General features: G+C 37.3%; 3 protein-coding genes across 6 annotated transcripts; 2 read left to right on the forward strand and 1 right to left on the reverse strand.

Moving 5' to 3' along the window:
- Nucleotides 1-666: 666 nt before the first annotated feature.
- LOC108677395 lies at nt 667-3,772 on the forward strand. Of its 2 annotated transcripts, none has more exons than XM_018165604.2 (2): nt 667-1,078; nt 3,026-3,772. In XM_018165604.2, exons 1-2 carry the CDS (start codon nt 1,012-1,014, stop codon nt 3,598-3,600), a joined length of 642 nt encoding a protein of 213 aa, XP_018021093.1. In that variant the 5' UTR covers nt 667-1,011; the 3' UTR covers nt 3,601-3,772. The 2 variants fall into 2 exon arrangements, with proteins under 2 accessions (XP_018021093.1, XP_018021092.1); XM_018165603.2 differs by lacking the exon at nt 667-1,078 and adding an exon at nt 2,032-2,373.
- A 462-nt stretch (nt 3,773-4,234) lies between these two features.
- On the forward strand, nt 4,235-10,411 carry LOC108677400 (receptor-binding cancer antigen expressed on SiSo cells). 3 transcript variants are annotated; one of them, XM_047883806.1, is made up of 5 exons: nt 4,235-5,050; nt 5,217-5,400; nt 5,783-5,986; nt 6,456-6,572; nt 6,949-10,411. In XM_047883806.1, the coding sequence occupies exons 2-5, from the start codon at nt 5,227-5,229 to the stop codon at nt 7,159-7,161; spliced, it is 708 nt and encodes a 235-aa protein (XP_047739762.1). In that variant the 5' UTR covers nt 4,235-5,050; nt 5,217-5,226; the 3' UTR covers nt 7,162-10,411. The 3 variants fall into 3 exon arrangements, with proteins under 3 accessions (XP_047739762.1, XP_018021104.1, XP_018021105.1); XM_018165615.2 differs by lacking the exon at nt 4,235-5,050 and having other exon boundaries at nt 5,061-5,400; XM_018165616.2 differs by lacking the exon at nt 4,235-5,050 and having other exon boundaries at nt 5,061-5,400; nt 5,813-5,986.
- A 569-nt stretch (nt 10,412-10,980) lies between these two features.
- Nucleotides 10,981-15,943, reverse strand: LOC108677394. Its single transcript, XM_047883804.1, has 7 exons — nt 15,816-15,943; nt 15,388-15,463; nt 14,819-14,942; nt 13,813-14,007; nt 12,927-13,008; nt 12,735-12,779; nt 10,981-11,673 (listed from the first exon to the last, which is right to left on the reverse strand). Exons 2-7 carry the CDS (start codon nt 15,461-15,463, stop codon nt 11,290-11,292), a joined length of 906 nt encoding a protein of 301 aa, XP_047739760.1. The 5' UTR covers nt 15,816-15,943; the 3' UTR covers nt 10,981-11,289.
- Nucleotides 15,944-16,283: the final 340 nt, after the last annotated feature.

Consider the following 16,283-nt stretch of genomic DNA (forward strand, 5'->3'; position numbering starts at 1 on the left):
TACAACTGCGCAAAATTTTCAAAAAGGCCGCCTTTTGATCAGACCCTAGTCCGGAGCTCACACAGCAATGATAGCAAGTATACTCTGTAACGGAAAAAATGTTGGAATCATAGTTGAACCATGATTCGAATGTCATCGGTAATTCAGCAACTTTTCATAAATTCATTCCCTATCCACTCAAAAATGAGGAATTCTTAAATCAGTACATTAGTTCTGTGTACTTCTAAACGGGGTCGAAATTGAACTAAAAATATGAGATCAAAGGTGTCTAATTTTTTTAGAAACCATAGAATAAATATATTGAAGCAAGCTGAAACTATCCTGGAAGAATTCATTCTGCACTATTATTTCAGTTTTTATCCATCTGCGACTTTCGTGCAGCAGCAGCACTTCAATTCTTAGTACGTCTTCGAAAAATTTACGGCCAATGATGTTGTTGAATGGCTTCATCATTCACAGATGTTCTTCTGGAGACGTCTCGGACAAATTTAGTAGTTCCAAGACAAGTCTTTTTTCGGTTGAACCCGATTATAAAAAATATATCCAAGAAACCGCGGCATGAAGGATTCAATGAATCGGAAAAAAGACTTATAACCCTGAGTCCTTAGCGCATAGGCTAGCCTATAAATTGACTCGAGTCAACTTGTATGAAAATTGAAAAATAATTTTAAGTAAAGACGCTAAGTCGCTAATGAGTGCAGTTCACTGAGTTCAGTTTAACAGAGTTGTGTCGTGAGTTGTGACGTCTCTGTTAAAAGTTTTAGATTGAGTATTTGAGTTTATCAATAGAGTTGGTTATATAGTATACTAATGAAGTATTTGCGTAAATTTATATAAAGTGACAGATTTCAACAAACACAGACTCAAACTCTCAAAGTCAAAGCATTGTTTCAAGTTCCATAATCCAATATCCATATGAGAACATGTACCCTACTATTTCAAGTATGTCAACTATTTGAAATTTTAACTGGTTTTATTGTAGTGTATAAAATTTGAATAAATTAAACCATAATGTCAGCTGCTTCTTTCAAGAAAAAGCAACACAAATGCAGAAAATTACAAGGGCTCTATAAAAAAGGTAGGAATGCATTGTCTATTTTGCCTAGGAAGGTAAAAAAAAATCATAATCATAATATTATAAAAATTATAGCATACTGGCATCATGGCATGATACTGCTGTACCTACTGCAATACTGCATGGTCATATCACCAGACTGTAGAGCATGGCACAACATAGGTCGAGGACGCCGATTTCATGCACCAAAGACGCCAAGGTGGATGCCACTGGACACCACTGGACGCAGCAGCAGTTGTAGACAGCCGTGGCTGCACGTACCTGTAAGACAAGCAGATGTAATAGTTGCTGAAGTGTAATGAGCACTTGCCTTGGATATAACTGTTAGAAATAAGTCTCCCAGTGATTATATAATAGTTTTATAACAGTTATATCCAGGGCAACCTAGGGGAACCTACTTTATTGCACGTATTTCTACTGGGAGCCTTTTTTTCTAGCAACCAATGCAACCAAATATTCTCAATAAAATAGGTTCCCCTGGATATAACTGTTAGAAATAAGTTTCCCATTAATTATATAATAGTTTTATAACAGTTATATCCAGGGCAACCTAGGGGAACCTATTTTATTGAAAATTGGTTGCATTGGTTGCTAGAAAAAAAGGCACCCAGTAGAAATACGTATTTTAAGCAGCTGCTGAGTTACAAGCAATACAATTATCGGAAGCAAAAGATTTAAAATAAATTGAGTAAGAAAATCAAAACTTGAGATCGCGTAGCGATGTTTGAGACTGCAAATTCTGCAGTTATTACTTAGCTGGCCCTGAAATTTAAACCCTTGCAACATTGCTTAGAGATGAGTTCCCTGCAGAAAAACTTGTAACATACCTGTCCAAAGCTGGCTTCATTGACCAGCTGTAGTAAAAATTACACCCTGCTCTGAACAAAGCACCTATGTCCAAGAAGACTGGTGCTTAAAGATAAATCAAGATAAATCAAGTTTAACAGAGTTGTGTCGTGAGTTGTGACGTCTCTGTTAAAAGTTTTAGATTGAGTATTTGAGTTTATCAATAGAGTTGGTTATATAGTATACTAATGAAGTATTTGCGTAAATTTATATAAAGTGACAGATTTCAACAAACACAGACTCAAACTCTCAAAGTCAAAGCATTGTTTCAAGTTCCATAATCCATATGAGAACATGTACCTACTATTTCAAGTATGTCAACTAGCTATTTGAAATTTTAACTGGTTTTATTGTAGTGTATAAAATTTGAATAAATTAAACCATAATGTCAGCTGCTTCTTTCAAGAAAAAGCAACACAAATGCAGAAAATTACAAGGGCTCTATAAAAAAGGTAGGAATGCATAGTCTATTTTGCCTAGGAAGGTAAAAAAAATCATAATCATTATAATTATGATAATATAATTATTAATTATAAAAATTATAGCATACTGGCATCATGGCATGATACTGCTGTACCTACTGCATAGTCATATCATAGTGCATACCTAGTTACTGTAGTCAGTCAGTCAGTCACTGTCAGTGTAGTGTAGCGTCAAAGTAGGCTAGAGACTTTTTTAGACTGTCCCAGTGTCCCTACCTACTCTCTAGTACTGTTTTAAGTAGTACAATTGTTGAACTTCCAAACTGCCATTAAATGCGATTTGTGAAATACCTATAGAATCTGTATTGTCTCTATTCTTGATATTTCCATGATTGATAATGTAATATTTTACTTGGTAGAAGTTAAGAAGTTCTCCCCTGTATTTGTTTTTGTGTAACTAAAATAAAGGTTTGTACCTAATAGAATTTTTATGTGCATAATTTTTCAGCTTAAAAGCTCTCATAATAACTTGTGAGTTGAAAATTACTGCTAACAAGAAGAGAATTAGCAAATTGCATGTAAGTGAAATGAAATATCAATGTATGATAATTAGTCAAACTTTACTTAGTTTGAATATTTAAATACCATAATATATTATAATTAAAAATTCTCATCTTTTCAGACTTGCCAATGTATGCTGGTCTGCTCAAACACCTTCATCAAGATATTAAAGAGCTGGAGGGGGAGCTCACATTTCTAAGGTCAGAGTCATTTCAGTACACTGCTGCCATCGACAAATCATATTTGCAGCTGCAAATTGAGCTTTCTCGCCTTACTAAAATAAGTCACAGTAGAAATGCTCTTCACGTGTGTCATCAACACCTCACCAACGAAGCTTTCCAGTTTCTGTATCGACAGCTGCTGCTCTACAGGAAGCCACACTGGGATGTACAAGCTTCTAAAATCCCTATCTTGCTAACCAAGTGTGGCTTGAAGGTGTGGGATGTGCTGCAGTCATTATTTAGACTCCCTTGTAAGCCAACTCTCTTGAAGTATAAAGCTCTAGCTAGGAAAGATCCTTCTTTATTTGATAACTCACTGCTCATGTACGAGTTGGTTAAAAAACAGCATAAGAGTTGCTTCAAGCGTGCTCGAAGGAAAGACTTCGGCACACATAAAATTGCTCGCACAAAGCTCTCTGTGTCAGATGTTCTACGAGATTTCATTGAGAAAAATGTTGTCTGCACCACTCGATGACCAACTTTTGATTTTTACCTTCTTAAATCAATTAGAAAACAGGAATGTTTATTTTTTAGTTAAAATATCAATAACTCCTTATATGTTTATAATATAGAGGAAGATAACCAAAGATTTTTGTTAAAATGGAAGTTGAAGTTCTGTTGTTGTGATCTCAATTTGTTTTCTGAGATACTAACCCAACTATTTGTAATGGTCATTTATGTGTTAAGGAATTTTTTGTATACTACCTCTCATGTTTTTTAGTAAATTCCTGGAGGTTTAATTGTGTTTGAATTGCTCAACTTTGGTCTTCAGTCAACTCCTGAAGTGATAAAGTGAGATCTGCCAAGATAAACATTTACTTTCTCTGAATATTACCTTTACCTGGTAGTATATTTTATAGGCTCCATCATTACAGTTATTCAAATTAGATTTTTCGTCTGACTAATATAGGTAGTATACCTTGATTTCAAGTCTATTATAAATGTTCCAAATGAAAATGATCACAATAACTGATTTTTATCAATGAACATTTGCATTCCATCTACCTTCTTATGCTTTACTAGTTTTNTGTTTGGTTAGAAAACTGCAAGGTTACTATGAAAAGCTAAGTCTCACAAATTTAATATAAATACTGTTGCTGCACATCTCTATTGTCTCAGACAACCCATGAGTCTGCTTGAGTTAATACCGTGAGCAGCTACCAACATTTACATGGATAATGCATAGAGTAAATTGTATACTTCATTACTGCAGGTGAAGCAAATTGCAGGATGGAATGGCTAGAATTACATCTCAATCAGTGACATTGCGGAAGCATAATTTGCATGGATACTGAACTTTACAGAATGACGAGGCGGACTGGGCAAGATTTCTATGGAATCTGTCATGACAGAAAGTAAAACTTATTAATTGTAAGTTACCTTGTTGGATGAAACTGGTGATATGAACCTTGCAGTTATGGCAATGATTTGAAAGGAATAAACATTCAAGTATTGCAGGTATTTTTGGTCAGAAATATTAAATAACAACAAAGAATCTTATTTGTGCAAGACCCTATGAGTCCTAATTTATAATCAAATTTGAATTTAATAATTATGAATTATTAATTATGGATGCAAACAATAATTAGTAAACTCATATGGTGCAAGAACAGGCTAATGAAAAATTTCTAAACACCAAAAATTTAACTGAATAAATTTAAAAATCAAGCACTTATAGCACAGCTTGACTTGTGTAGATGAGCTGCATCACTGAGCTGTGTCACCAGAGTCATGCCCAAACTACTGACATTAGTGAAGTGGATGTGATGAGAAGTATGTCTAAATTCTGATAATATAACTAGCAGAATTAAAAAATCAAGCATGCTTTTAGAGCACTGCTTAACATATCTATAAAGACATAAACTGAAGCATCTGAGAGCTGCATCACACAATTCATGCAGTATCTTCTGACATGAGTGAAGTGGATGTGATGAGAAGTATGTCTAAATTATGATGATGTAACCGGCAGAATTAAAGAAATCAAATACGCTCTACTGAACACTGCTTAACATTTCTATAAAGAGATAAACTGAAGCATCTGAGAGCTTCATCACACAAGTCATGCCCTAACAACTGACATGAGTGTAGCAGATGTGATGAGATGAGTACCAGCAGCCCTGTGGTGATGAGTGTTGTGGTGGTGATACGTAAGCTGCTTGCGGCGCTGTGGTCGGTGGTGGGCGCCGTGAAGCGCTGCTTCTGCTGCGTCAGGAGACGGCGAGACTCCTGCCCCAGCCTGCCCGTCCTGCTGCAGCCTGCGACCGACACTAGTTATGTGAGTCGCGGGCTGGAGATGTTCATGTTAAGAATTGGTGGGCAATATGCCCATGTATCATCATGCTCATGAAGAAATAATTAATTAAGATACCTCTCCTTGTTATTTTAATTAATTCCTTCCTTTAAGATAACTATCCTATATTAAGATAACTAGGTATCCTATATTAAGATAACTATCATATCCTTGTTACTTATGATAGCTATCCATGACACTAGTTAGTTCATTATATATGCCAGCATGTGTCCAGAAAATATTTTAAAAATGCAATTGTATTCTGCCGCTTGATCGCAGGTCTTTGGAAATGAAATAACTATCAGGTAATCCGTAGCGGTTACGGCAGAACTGAGAGTTTATGATGGCTAAGAGTGGCTTGTGGCAGAACCAAGATGTTGATGTGTGTGGGGGGCAGGACAGCGCCTGCTGGGGGGACTGGGACGGCGGTCCGTCCTCGGTGGTGTGTGAGGGCCGCAGCAGCGCCGCGCCACGGCAGATGTCGGCCGTCCAGGAGCAGATCTTCTTGTACCGCCAGCAGCAGCAGATGCGGCAGTCTGAACCTGTTCCTGAACAGCCAAATTTACTTGAGGTATAATATAGATAAAATATATTTAGATCATAAGTTTCATGTTGCTAAAATTAACTACGTGTATATGTTTTGTAGGCTGGCAGTGGGCACTATGGGCAGTATTACTGATTTATTTCTAGCAGGATTTACCCGTGCAAAAAAGGATAACGCACAAAAATCGAGATAATTCCATTACAATTCATGTGCTATGTTAATTCCGAGATACAAGCAAAGTGGATGTGGCTTGAACGTATATTATTATTGGGAAAGAATGAGCCCTAACAAACTCGTCATAATATTAATGCAGGCAATCCCTGGCTTTTAAAGACCTTCAAACTTCGCTGCATGATTTTGAGCATATGAATTTTTTCCTTCCGATAGACGTGTACTGTAGTCTCTTTTTATTTTCGCTCCCAATAGATTATGAACGGCTTTGTGACGGTCAATAATCAACAAACTAATTATTATTCTAAACTATTGACGTTTTCAGGAACTGGCTCCTAAAATTGCGCGTAAACCACAAGTTGTGATATACGCGCGACCAGACGACGACGAGCAGCGATGCGCCGCCCGCACCAGCCTGTCCTGCACTGACGCCCTCATGCAGGTCCTCCACTTTATATATCACTTAGAATCATGCCATGAATGTAGCGGCAATATTTACAGTGCTCCAGTGACCGTCATCGAAGAAGCCTTTATGTTTCTGTATAATGATTTGTAGTATAACGTGAAATTATGTCTAAGTATACTTCGTTAAAATTCAAGTATTTCCTTGCACTTTTCCGTATATATTTTCTTGGAATACGCATCTTCCTTTTTCTTTCCTCTTCCACCTATTTCCCTTCCCTTACCCCTTTACTTTCCCGCTCTTTGTACCTGGTTTCCCCGCATTTTCTCTGGTTTCCATACCTATTTCCATCTTGCTTTCCCTGATTCTTTACCCCAACCCTGGGTGTTGTATTAACCCTGTTTGTGGACGGCAGGTGGGCGGCGAGTTGGGCGAGTGGGACGAGGAGGGCGGCGAGACGCACTGGGACGACGACAGCGAGGACGTGGCGCCTGAACACGTCGCGTGCGTGCTGCAGCAACAGCGGCAGCAGCGACAACAACAGCGTCTTGCTAGAGAGCAGCGTAAACAGCAGCAGCTGCAGCAACACAGGGATAACCGCGCCAAGATGGCTACCAAGATATCCTAGTGTTGGATATTCATGTTTTAAAAAGTTATTTATGCTTTAAAAATTACCGAATAATAATAACACAGTTGACTGTACAACACCTAAAAACCACCAAGATATCCTAGTGCTGGATATTCCTTTAGGGGTCACCGAGATATCCTAGTGTTGGATATTCCTTTAGGGGTCACCAAGATATCCTAGTGTTGGATATTCCTTTAGGAGTACGCTAGACGAAGGAAATTGCCTGCCCAGGATACATGATTAGGAACCTAGATATCCTTCGGTGGGATACAAATTTCATGATGACCTAATATCCTGATCTTAGGAGGATATTGCCTGCCACGGATACATGTTTACGAACCTAGATATTCTAGATCTTAGATTTCCAATGGTAGAAATAAAAGATGTCCAGAGATAAATGTTGTTGATGTTTTCCTGTTTGTTCTAGTGTATGTTTGGATATTATTTCTTAATTAGTAGTAATTTATATTTTTAATATACGTGTGTTATAATCCACCGTGCTTAGTTCACTCGTCTTTCCATGTGATTGTACAATGTTATTTATGAAGGAGTCAAATTTTTGTGAATCTTTCAGGAATGTGCGTGTTGTTTTATCTTGTGTGTACAAGAAGCTATTTGCACTCGACTTGTCTTTGGATGGCAACAAACAAATACTTGTTACCGCTTGTTTCACTCCTTCCTAAGCAGATTCCTTGTTTTACATGTCGCTTTACGCTATTATTTCCCTTGGGTATTTTTCCCTTCACTCGGCGTTTGAGGTCTTCTACTTATATATTTTTGAACAAATAAACATTAGCAATTCGTGAAGGATATTATAAACTGGTGTAATGGTTTGGAATTTTGAGAAATGAGAGGCTGACGATAGTGTTGTGAGGTTACCTTAAGCCAAACTTCTTGTATTATATTTAATGCGAGAATACCTATTTAGGTCGAGCTTGTTTTGTCCATCTACGCCAAACCTGTAATTATATACATAATCTTAATGCAATGAAATTATCTGAATTTCTTGAAACGTTAAGCGCGACTAAATGGATCTATGATGAACTGCCAGCTGCTAGTAAATAGGTAGTAGCTACAACTGCTTGTTCACTTGGTATTTATTTCTTCTTTCATTTGTTTGTGGCGAATTCATGCATTTTAGTGTAAAGTGTGAGCGCGGGCGGCTGTGTTTATGAGTGCAAATTATGCATTACACACGAGAATCATGTATAACTTTGTATAAAAGTTCATTGCCACTGAAAAAGGCAGGATTATTGTACGTTAACATAATTACAGATGGTTTGGTTATACTGAAAATGTTCCGCTTGCTGCGCCTTGATGAACGTTACTTGTTTTCTTGATGATATTCCTATCTGTATCCAGAATTTTGTATTTTACGCTTATATTCGAGGGGATTTTATGGAAGCGAATTGGGAACCCAATGCTTTATTATTACTTACGTGCTTAGATATGACTAGCGTTCTGGGCATGCGTAGTGCTACGGTTATCCCTGTGCTATCTCAAGTTATCAAAAATTCATTCCTCTGTAGTTATGTCGTAGCTTTTATATTCTCAGTAATGCGTTGTATTTTAGTCTCAAAAACATTGGAGCCAGATGACGGCGTAGTGGGAATAAAAGCAAGTACCGAAACTATTTGTTACTGTTAATTGTAATCGACCTTCTGCTATGGAGGAGAGATCGCTGATTTTGCGAGTCATGGGACGTAATTAAACTCATTTAGGAGCGGAAGGCATGAACTATATGATGGCTGTACAAGGCTATGTCCCTAACTCCATTGTTTGTCTTGCCCTCACAAGAGGCAATAGTGAAAAAATTTTATTTTAAAGTTACGCGGTATTAGTTACCAGGTTTGGTAATTCATACCACAATGAGGAGTGGGAGGGTAAGCGTTACTGGTATGCCAAACCAAACAAGTTTGTGGGGAATCATTTGAGTGCGATTTGAGAAAAGTTGAAGTTTCGTCAAACTTGGATGTAACTCATGTAACTCATAACTCAAACTTGGATGTAACTGCTTCTTAAAAACTACGCTGTAAAGCGAAGTTAATTACTTAATCAACAATATTATGAGCCAAAAATACGACTGGTTCAACTGTTACGATGCGGTGGCTTAAGGACTTATCTCATCCTAATGTCGCATTCTCGTGTGTGTAGGCGAGGTTGTTTGTTGTACCTTGGACCAAAATACTTGATATTAGTTTGTGCTCCGATGTTATGAGATGAAATCTATCAATATTTTAGTGCCTGCTCAGTTTACTTTATTCTCCTGCTCGTAATTTATTTTTTTAGTAGATTGGGAATGAAAAGATCATGATGTCGCTATCAACAATTACAATGCAGAGCATTTAGGTATTCACAATGAATAATAATATAGTAAATCAACTAATGCCACGAATTTTGTCAGGTCTTCCAAGTTTTTTGGAATGAGTTTTATCTTCCCAATACCTTTGATATATCTATTTAAATTATTGATACTAGGTCACTCGAATCGAAAATTCACTAAAAATTTAAAAGAAAATGAAAGTCCAGAAAAAGTCACCATATCACCAAGATATGGTGACTTTTTATCGATTTTTTTCGTAATATTCAGTTGTTTGCATTTCAAATATGGCGTCTCAGTGCCAATGCTGCCTTCAGTGTTGACTGATGACGCGATGTGTGACGCCCGCTTCAGTGTTGACTGATGACGCGATGTGTGACGCACGCTTCAGTGTTGACTGATGACGCGATGTGTGACGCACGCTTCAGTGTTGAGTGATGACGCGATGTGTGACGCACGCTTCAGTGTTGAGTGATGATGCGATGTTGTCATCTTACCTTGTCACTCCTCGTCCAAAGTTCTCCACTAAATGAAGTTTGTATGCACGAAATACAATGAGTTTTAGGGACTTTATTCATGAAGCTTCATTTCAGTTAGCTTCACGCTGTCCGAATGTTCTTGGATGCAAATTTTCTGGACTTCAGCGAATTATAGACGGATATTTGCCTGACTTCAGTTAAATATAAACGTATGTCTACTGGAATTCAGTAAAATGTAAACTATGTAAACGTATGTCTACTGGAATTTAGCGAGTCCTCGTATATAGTCTCGCTAATTTCAGTTGTAGTTTTAGAAAATCTATGGTTGTTTAATAGGGCTGTTGATGTTAATACTATAGCGCTCATTGTAAAGGCCATGTTCCTTCACCAATGCTGGGCCAAAATCCTCGTCCTATTTTGCATTTTTGCGATTAAAATTTATTCACTGAAACACCGAAGTTTTATTTGAAGAAAAATTTTTCCCAGCGCAAGAATTTCTACTCAAATACAGAGACCAATTGGAAAATTATTTAAATGAAGTATTACGAGTGTCTCCTTATTTCAGCATTTCGGTCTTAGTGCACGAAAAGGAGCAACTCCACCCGTTACGTTATTACAACCCTCGACCCGCCCCTCCACCCGTTACGTTATTACAACCCCCGAACCGCCCCTCCACCCGTTACGTTATTACAACCCCCGAACCGCCCCTCCACCCGTTACGTTAATGATACCGCAGCACTTGCCTCAAAAATTATTTGAATTAAGAAATATAGCATCAATTCTTCTATGTATCTTTAATTCGGTTTGCGGTTTAGCCACGCTTGAAATTCATAAGGCAAGGATTTGTTTGTCGTTTACATGGAACGTTTTTCTCTCTCGTCAAGACTTCTCCTACTACATAATGGGAATGCAGCCAAACGGTTTATTGAGGGAATTAATGAGAAATATTGCTAACGCGGAAATTGATTAATACACTGATAGTTTGATCGCCAATTTATTCATATAATTATTTTTTGACTGGAAAATTTATTGGAAATTTTTTAATTTGGTATGAATTCATGCGATATTCTCATAAACGTACATTGCTGTCACATATTTTGCTTTGGTATTTGTCATGAGCTAACTTCTATTTATGTACAAGGCAATAATTTCTTACACGGAATAATTTCTCGTATGGTTCATCAATTTGCTATTGTTATGATTCCCTTTACTGCTACTTATTCTCTTGCCATAAAAATGTTCGCGGTGAAGATACCCCGAGAATTAATTTTGATTTAAATTTGATCTTCATGGTTAAGATTAGTGATCGCCTGCAGTTATCATAGGTGGTTAGTTCATCCCTCCAATTCCATCCCTCACGCACTGCAAAAATGCGACACCAGGTGGTTTTGTTGGTATTGCCTCTTCCATACGAGGCTCTTCGTTACTTAGTTCTTCGACAGCTTGGGGGGCAGTGGTAGTAGGGGGGGCAGTGGTAGTAGGGGGGGCAGTGGTATCAGGGGTAGTGGTAGTAGGAGTGGTCGTGGTAGTGGTCGTCGTGGTGGTCGTCTTAGTGCCAGAAGGAGGGAAGAAACAGTTGAGGATCGTAAGCACGACGCCCGAGTCGGTAAGTTTAGTGGCGAGGACGTCGAATATGTCAGGACCGAGCATGGAGAGGAAGCTGTTCATAAGTTGGTTCAGGTCCGAGCCAGGGGTCAGGCCTCGCATGTCAACCTGTCAACGAGGGGTAAGAAGATGACATTGTTGTTGATTAAGAGTGACAAAATTAATTCCTATCATGATTGCCTTCAAACTATTACACAAGCGACTATTGTAATTTCCATCAAGATTTTAGAGAATTTTTTTTGGGCCACTGTCAGGATTGCAGTTACATTATTCCAACTAATTATCTTGAATACATTTTTGATCTTAGTGATATTAACGATGTATGTGCCAATAAAACTATCAATGTTTTATTAAAAGAAGGCGAATGCCACTTGTGAGAACATAACAATTATAATAATAATGGGCATGACAGATCTAATGTAGATTATATTGGCGATAATAGTAATTCAGACAAAGATACACTCGATGATGTCAAAATCATCGAGGAATAAAGTATCATTAGTGTTGAGCATCAACAAAATCACCTTCAGAGCATCTCGAGAAATTCAGACATAAAATCATTTCTTATCATATTTTTGATGTTAATGATTGTTCTCTCTCAAGTATTAATTATAATAGAAGCAATATTTAAAATGTCTCTCAAGTTCTTGTTCTCCATATCAATAAATTGTGTACTTAATTTGAACTTGAACGCTTACACGATTTATCGTCTTCTGTTCACGATTTCTCGATCTGTCTGCTTTTAAATGGTCTTAATGGTTCTGTCTGCTAATAATGGACATTTATGAAATTTTGCAGGCCTATTATTATCATATATAACGCAGCCGTAAATTTAAAATAATGCTTCTGATAGATTTGCTCCATGAGCACCGGTAGTAAATCAGCTCATAAGTGTTTTATTGTGATATCTCGGTAGAAGTTGGAAGTGAAACATGCATGTAGCTTTTAATTACATGCCTCAATTTTATACGATATTGCGATATCTTGTTAAAATTTGAGCTAACATTCGCGTCGTTTTTGTGTTATTCATCTAAATATGTTGTTGCGTTATCTAAACGGAACTTCAAACTGAAACATGCACGTCGCTTTTATGTGCCTCATCTTAACATCTTAACATGTTGTTGTGTTATCTAAACGGAACTTTATACTGAAACATGCACGTCACTGACCGTCCAGCGCTTCAAGTCGAGGGTGACAGTGACGTCATCAAACACCACTACAGGGTTGTCCGNCTTTTATGTGCCTCATCTTAACATCTTAACATGTTGTTGTGTTATCTAAACGGAACTTTATACTGAAACATGCACGTCACTGACCGTCCAGCGCTTCAAGTCGAGGGTGACAGTGACGTCATCAAACACCACTACAGGGTTGTCCGGATCACTCCAGTCGTTGACGGAGGTGGTGCCGTTGATGCCCATAAGGAAGTCCTCCAGTAAAAACCTGTATAAATTAATCAATGATATGAGCAAAATAGGTAAGAATAGAATATGTTTTGTTAGAATTTGAATCCTCGATCATGCTGGAGGATGGAAGTGTTCACTGGGTTCGGCAATGAGCACAAGTTTAAGCGATGGTTATTTTTATGTCAATAGTAAGGTAATTTATTGCAGCCTAAACTTAATCAAAACATTATAACCATCTGGACCCCATACTTCGTTTCTTCTTCGAAAAATTATTGTAATCACGGAGGATTGAATTATTCGTATAATATGAAAAATCCATGACTTTTGTGCGTAACTCCTTCTAAAACTTCTTTAGTTTATCCTCTATAACTACTAGTTTTTGCAATATTTTTATTTGTGGCGAAAGTGGACATGATGTGAAAAATATAGATTCTAAATATTAGCGTGCCTATTTTAGGTATATATCTATAGTATAATCAATATTTTAGCGTTTATTAGGCCGTAGGCCTGTCGCCGATTCTTAAGATAGCAGAACATTCACAGCTTGTTGCGGTCTCGAACTCGCAACTCACTGCTACAATTCTGCTGTGCGTAACCGCCCGGCCCCCTTGCCGATTCTGACCAGAAACTGGCGCACAGAGCTGGGATCGAACCCGCGCCTCTCTGCTCCAATCTTGGTACTCTGAACTGAAGCCACTGGGCCACCCTGCCCCATCATATACATAATTTTGTGTATCATCATATATATACACACAACAGAAATCAAATGAAATCTTTAAATCTATGTGCTCAAAGAGGAGAATTTATTTTTTGTATGCAACTATAAGGATTTTTAACTCACCATCCGTCACCAGAGCCGTCAATTAAAATGTTATCAATGAGAACTCCACTCATGTTCAGGACTTGAGCGTACATCTCAAGTCTCGGCTCAAGAATATGCATTTTCACCTCCATCGTCTCATTATCAGCGGTGCAATCCTTGGCGTACATCTCATTGTACCCCGATATGCTCAGGTTCCTAATGTGCACGGTTATGCTGCGGAAAGTAAAATAAGAATTCGTATAACAAAACAAGCATCAGTATCAACAAATTCGTATTAATGCAAGAAAGCGGGCATCCGTATTGACAAATACGTATTAATGCAAAAAAAATAAATAAGCTTCCTCATTAATGCAAAAAAAATTATTTTCTCAGTTTGTAGGCAGCAAATAACCATATTGCTCGGAAGTTACTTAATGAAAACCAATGCATTTATTTATTTATTTTTTAGCTGTTTTTCTTTCCCATCAATTTTTAATCATAGATATTTGATTTAAATTATGTATCAGAATTGATTTCGTATTTATATAATATATACGTATATTCAAGGTTTACCATTTATGGCTATGACTTCCAAACCGTTAGTTAAATTAACATTCCGCTATAAATATCTGAGCTTCTTTATAGAGGTTGACTTATATACGTCGTCTAAATTGATTTATAGATGTTGACTTATATACGTCGTCTAAATTGAACGCTGAAGCCTCTACCATCAGCTTGTAAATCCCTGCCAAACAACACAGATTGTCACAACTGTTAATTCTTCAATTAATGGCTGTTCTTGTCGGCGTTCAGAGAAAAAGGCTAAGATGAATTGATTAAATTTAATCGACTATTTTTCACTACTTTGATGTCGTTTGTGACCCAGAAAGTAACCATTGTTGCCACCTTAATTCGGAATTTTTTATAATCATGCCCACCAACTCCTCAACCAGGCATAAAAAAACTAATAATTTCGGCAATGAAGGAATGATATATGTATACGTTATAACTAAACGTTTTTCGTTCCGTCTATTCTAAAACATACTTGAGAAATCCTGGGATGTAGATGGGGATACCATTTGTGAAATTTCCGTCGCCCGAGATGAATAGGTTACCATCAAGATTTGACAGGAAACCTTGCAAAGTTTCGTTGAAAGCTTCTGTGAAATCTGAAATTTTAACAAGCAAAATGAAGAATCTTTTCACTGAATTTTAAATAAATTTAATCATATTCTTGAAATTATAGCCTTGAATAAACTCATTAGCATCTTGCCTCACTAAGGTTCTTAAAAAATCTATAGGCCATCTCGCAATTCAAGGTTAGCGATTATTTGCCGCAGTAATTTAAATGACGCCACACAAGCCAACGAATTTTTCGTAAGTAAAAAATGTGAGCTGATTTTATCAGACGTTTTTCAAATTTATATAGTATATTTTTTCACTAATAAAATTATGAGACGACAATGTCTCTTACAGCTCACGAACGTGCATAGCTTTTTTTTTGTCCTCTATCCGGAGGTATAGTGGCCAGATTAAATCAGGTTATAATTATTACTATTGAAATGATACTCTTTATAATGTATAGTATTTCCATATAGAATATTTTTAACTCACCTAAAGGCGTAGCTAAAGCTGAAGTCACCACCGTCATCATCATCACCGCAACCCAAAAGCTGATGTTGCGTTTCATCTATTGAAAAACGAATTGTTTTAAGTTATACCCTTATATTCCAGTTTATTCTCTGTTATATTTTTGTTATTGTAGTCAACATGTGATTCCACGCTCTACCTGAGAGTGCTTTAACGAACTACAGAAATTATCCTTAAATATAATGTTAAATATATGTTTCATCGTTGTCGCAACGGGTTTAAAGAGAAGGCGGAGAATTTATGTTCTGTACAAAATTTCAACATTCCAAATTGAAGGGGTATTGACGAACGTTTGAAATCGTAATTTTGTGAAAAAAGGCAACACGATTTTTACTTAGAGATTATTATCATCAGCCTACTTCCATCCATTTAAGCTAGAGAGATAACTGTACCTTGTTTCTTGTCCTATGGATTCCACTTATCAACTTATTCTTGAAGTCACCCCTGATGCGTGCGATGTCGACGCCGAGTGAGCAGTCAGTGTCCGGTACACCAAGCCTGCAACGCGCCGTGCCTGGGAGTTGCGATGACGGAGGTCGCGCGATGCAGAGGAAATTCATTGTATGATGAGCTTATCAATTCAACTTGAAGTGCCTTTACAGATAACATAGCGATCGTGGTTCTCATGTAGACAGGATGAGGCTCTTATATGAAGAATTACACTTAATGAAACATTAGCGAGACTAGATAAATGATCCTTGCGATGCGTTATGGTATATCGTATACTCAGCTAGAGGTCGACTGATGCATATCAATTTTTTCCAAAGTTATATCCAAGAGAGTTATGTATCAGAAATATTGCAAGTTTTTAGATAGCAGCTCTATAGTATAACCTAATCTTTGCAATTCGTTTTCTGTAC

The sequence above is a fragment of the Hyalella azteca genome, unplaced genomic scaffold, assembly GCF_000764305.2.
Source record: "Hyalella azteca isolate HAZT.00-mixed unplaced genomic scaffold, Hazt_2.0.2 contig13715, whole genome shotgun sequence".
Classification (NCBI taxonomy): domain Eukaryota; kingdom Metazoa; phylum Arthropoda; class Malacostraca; order Amphipoda; family Hyalellidae; genus Hyalella; species Hyalella azteca.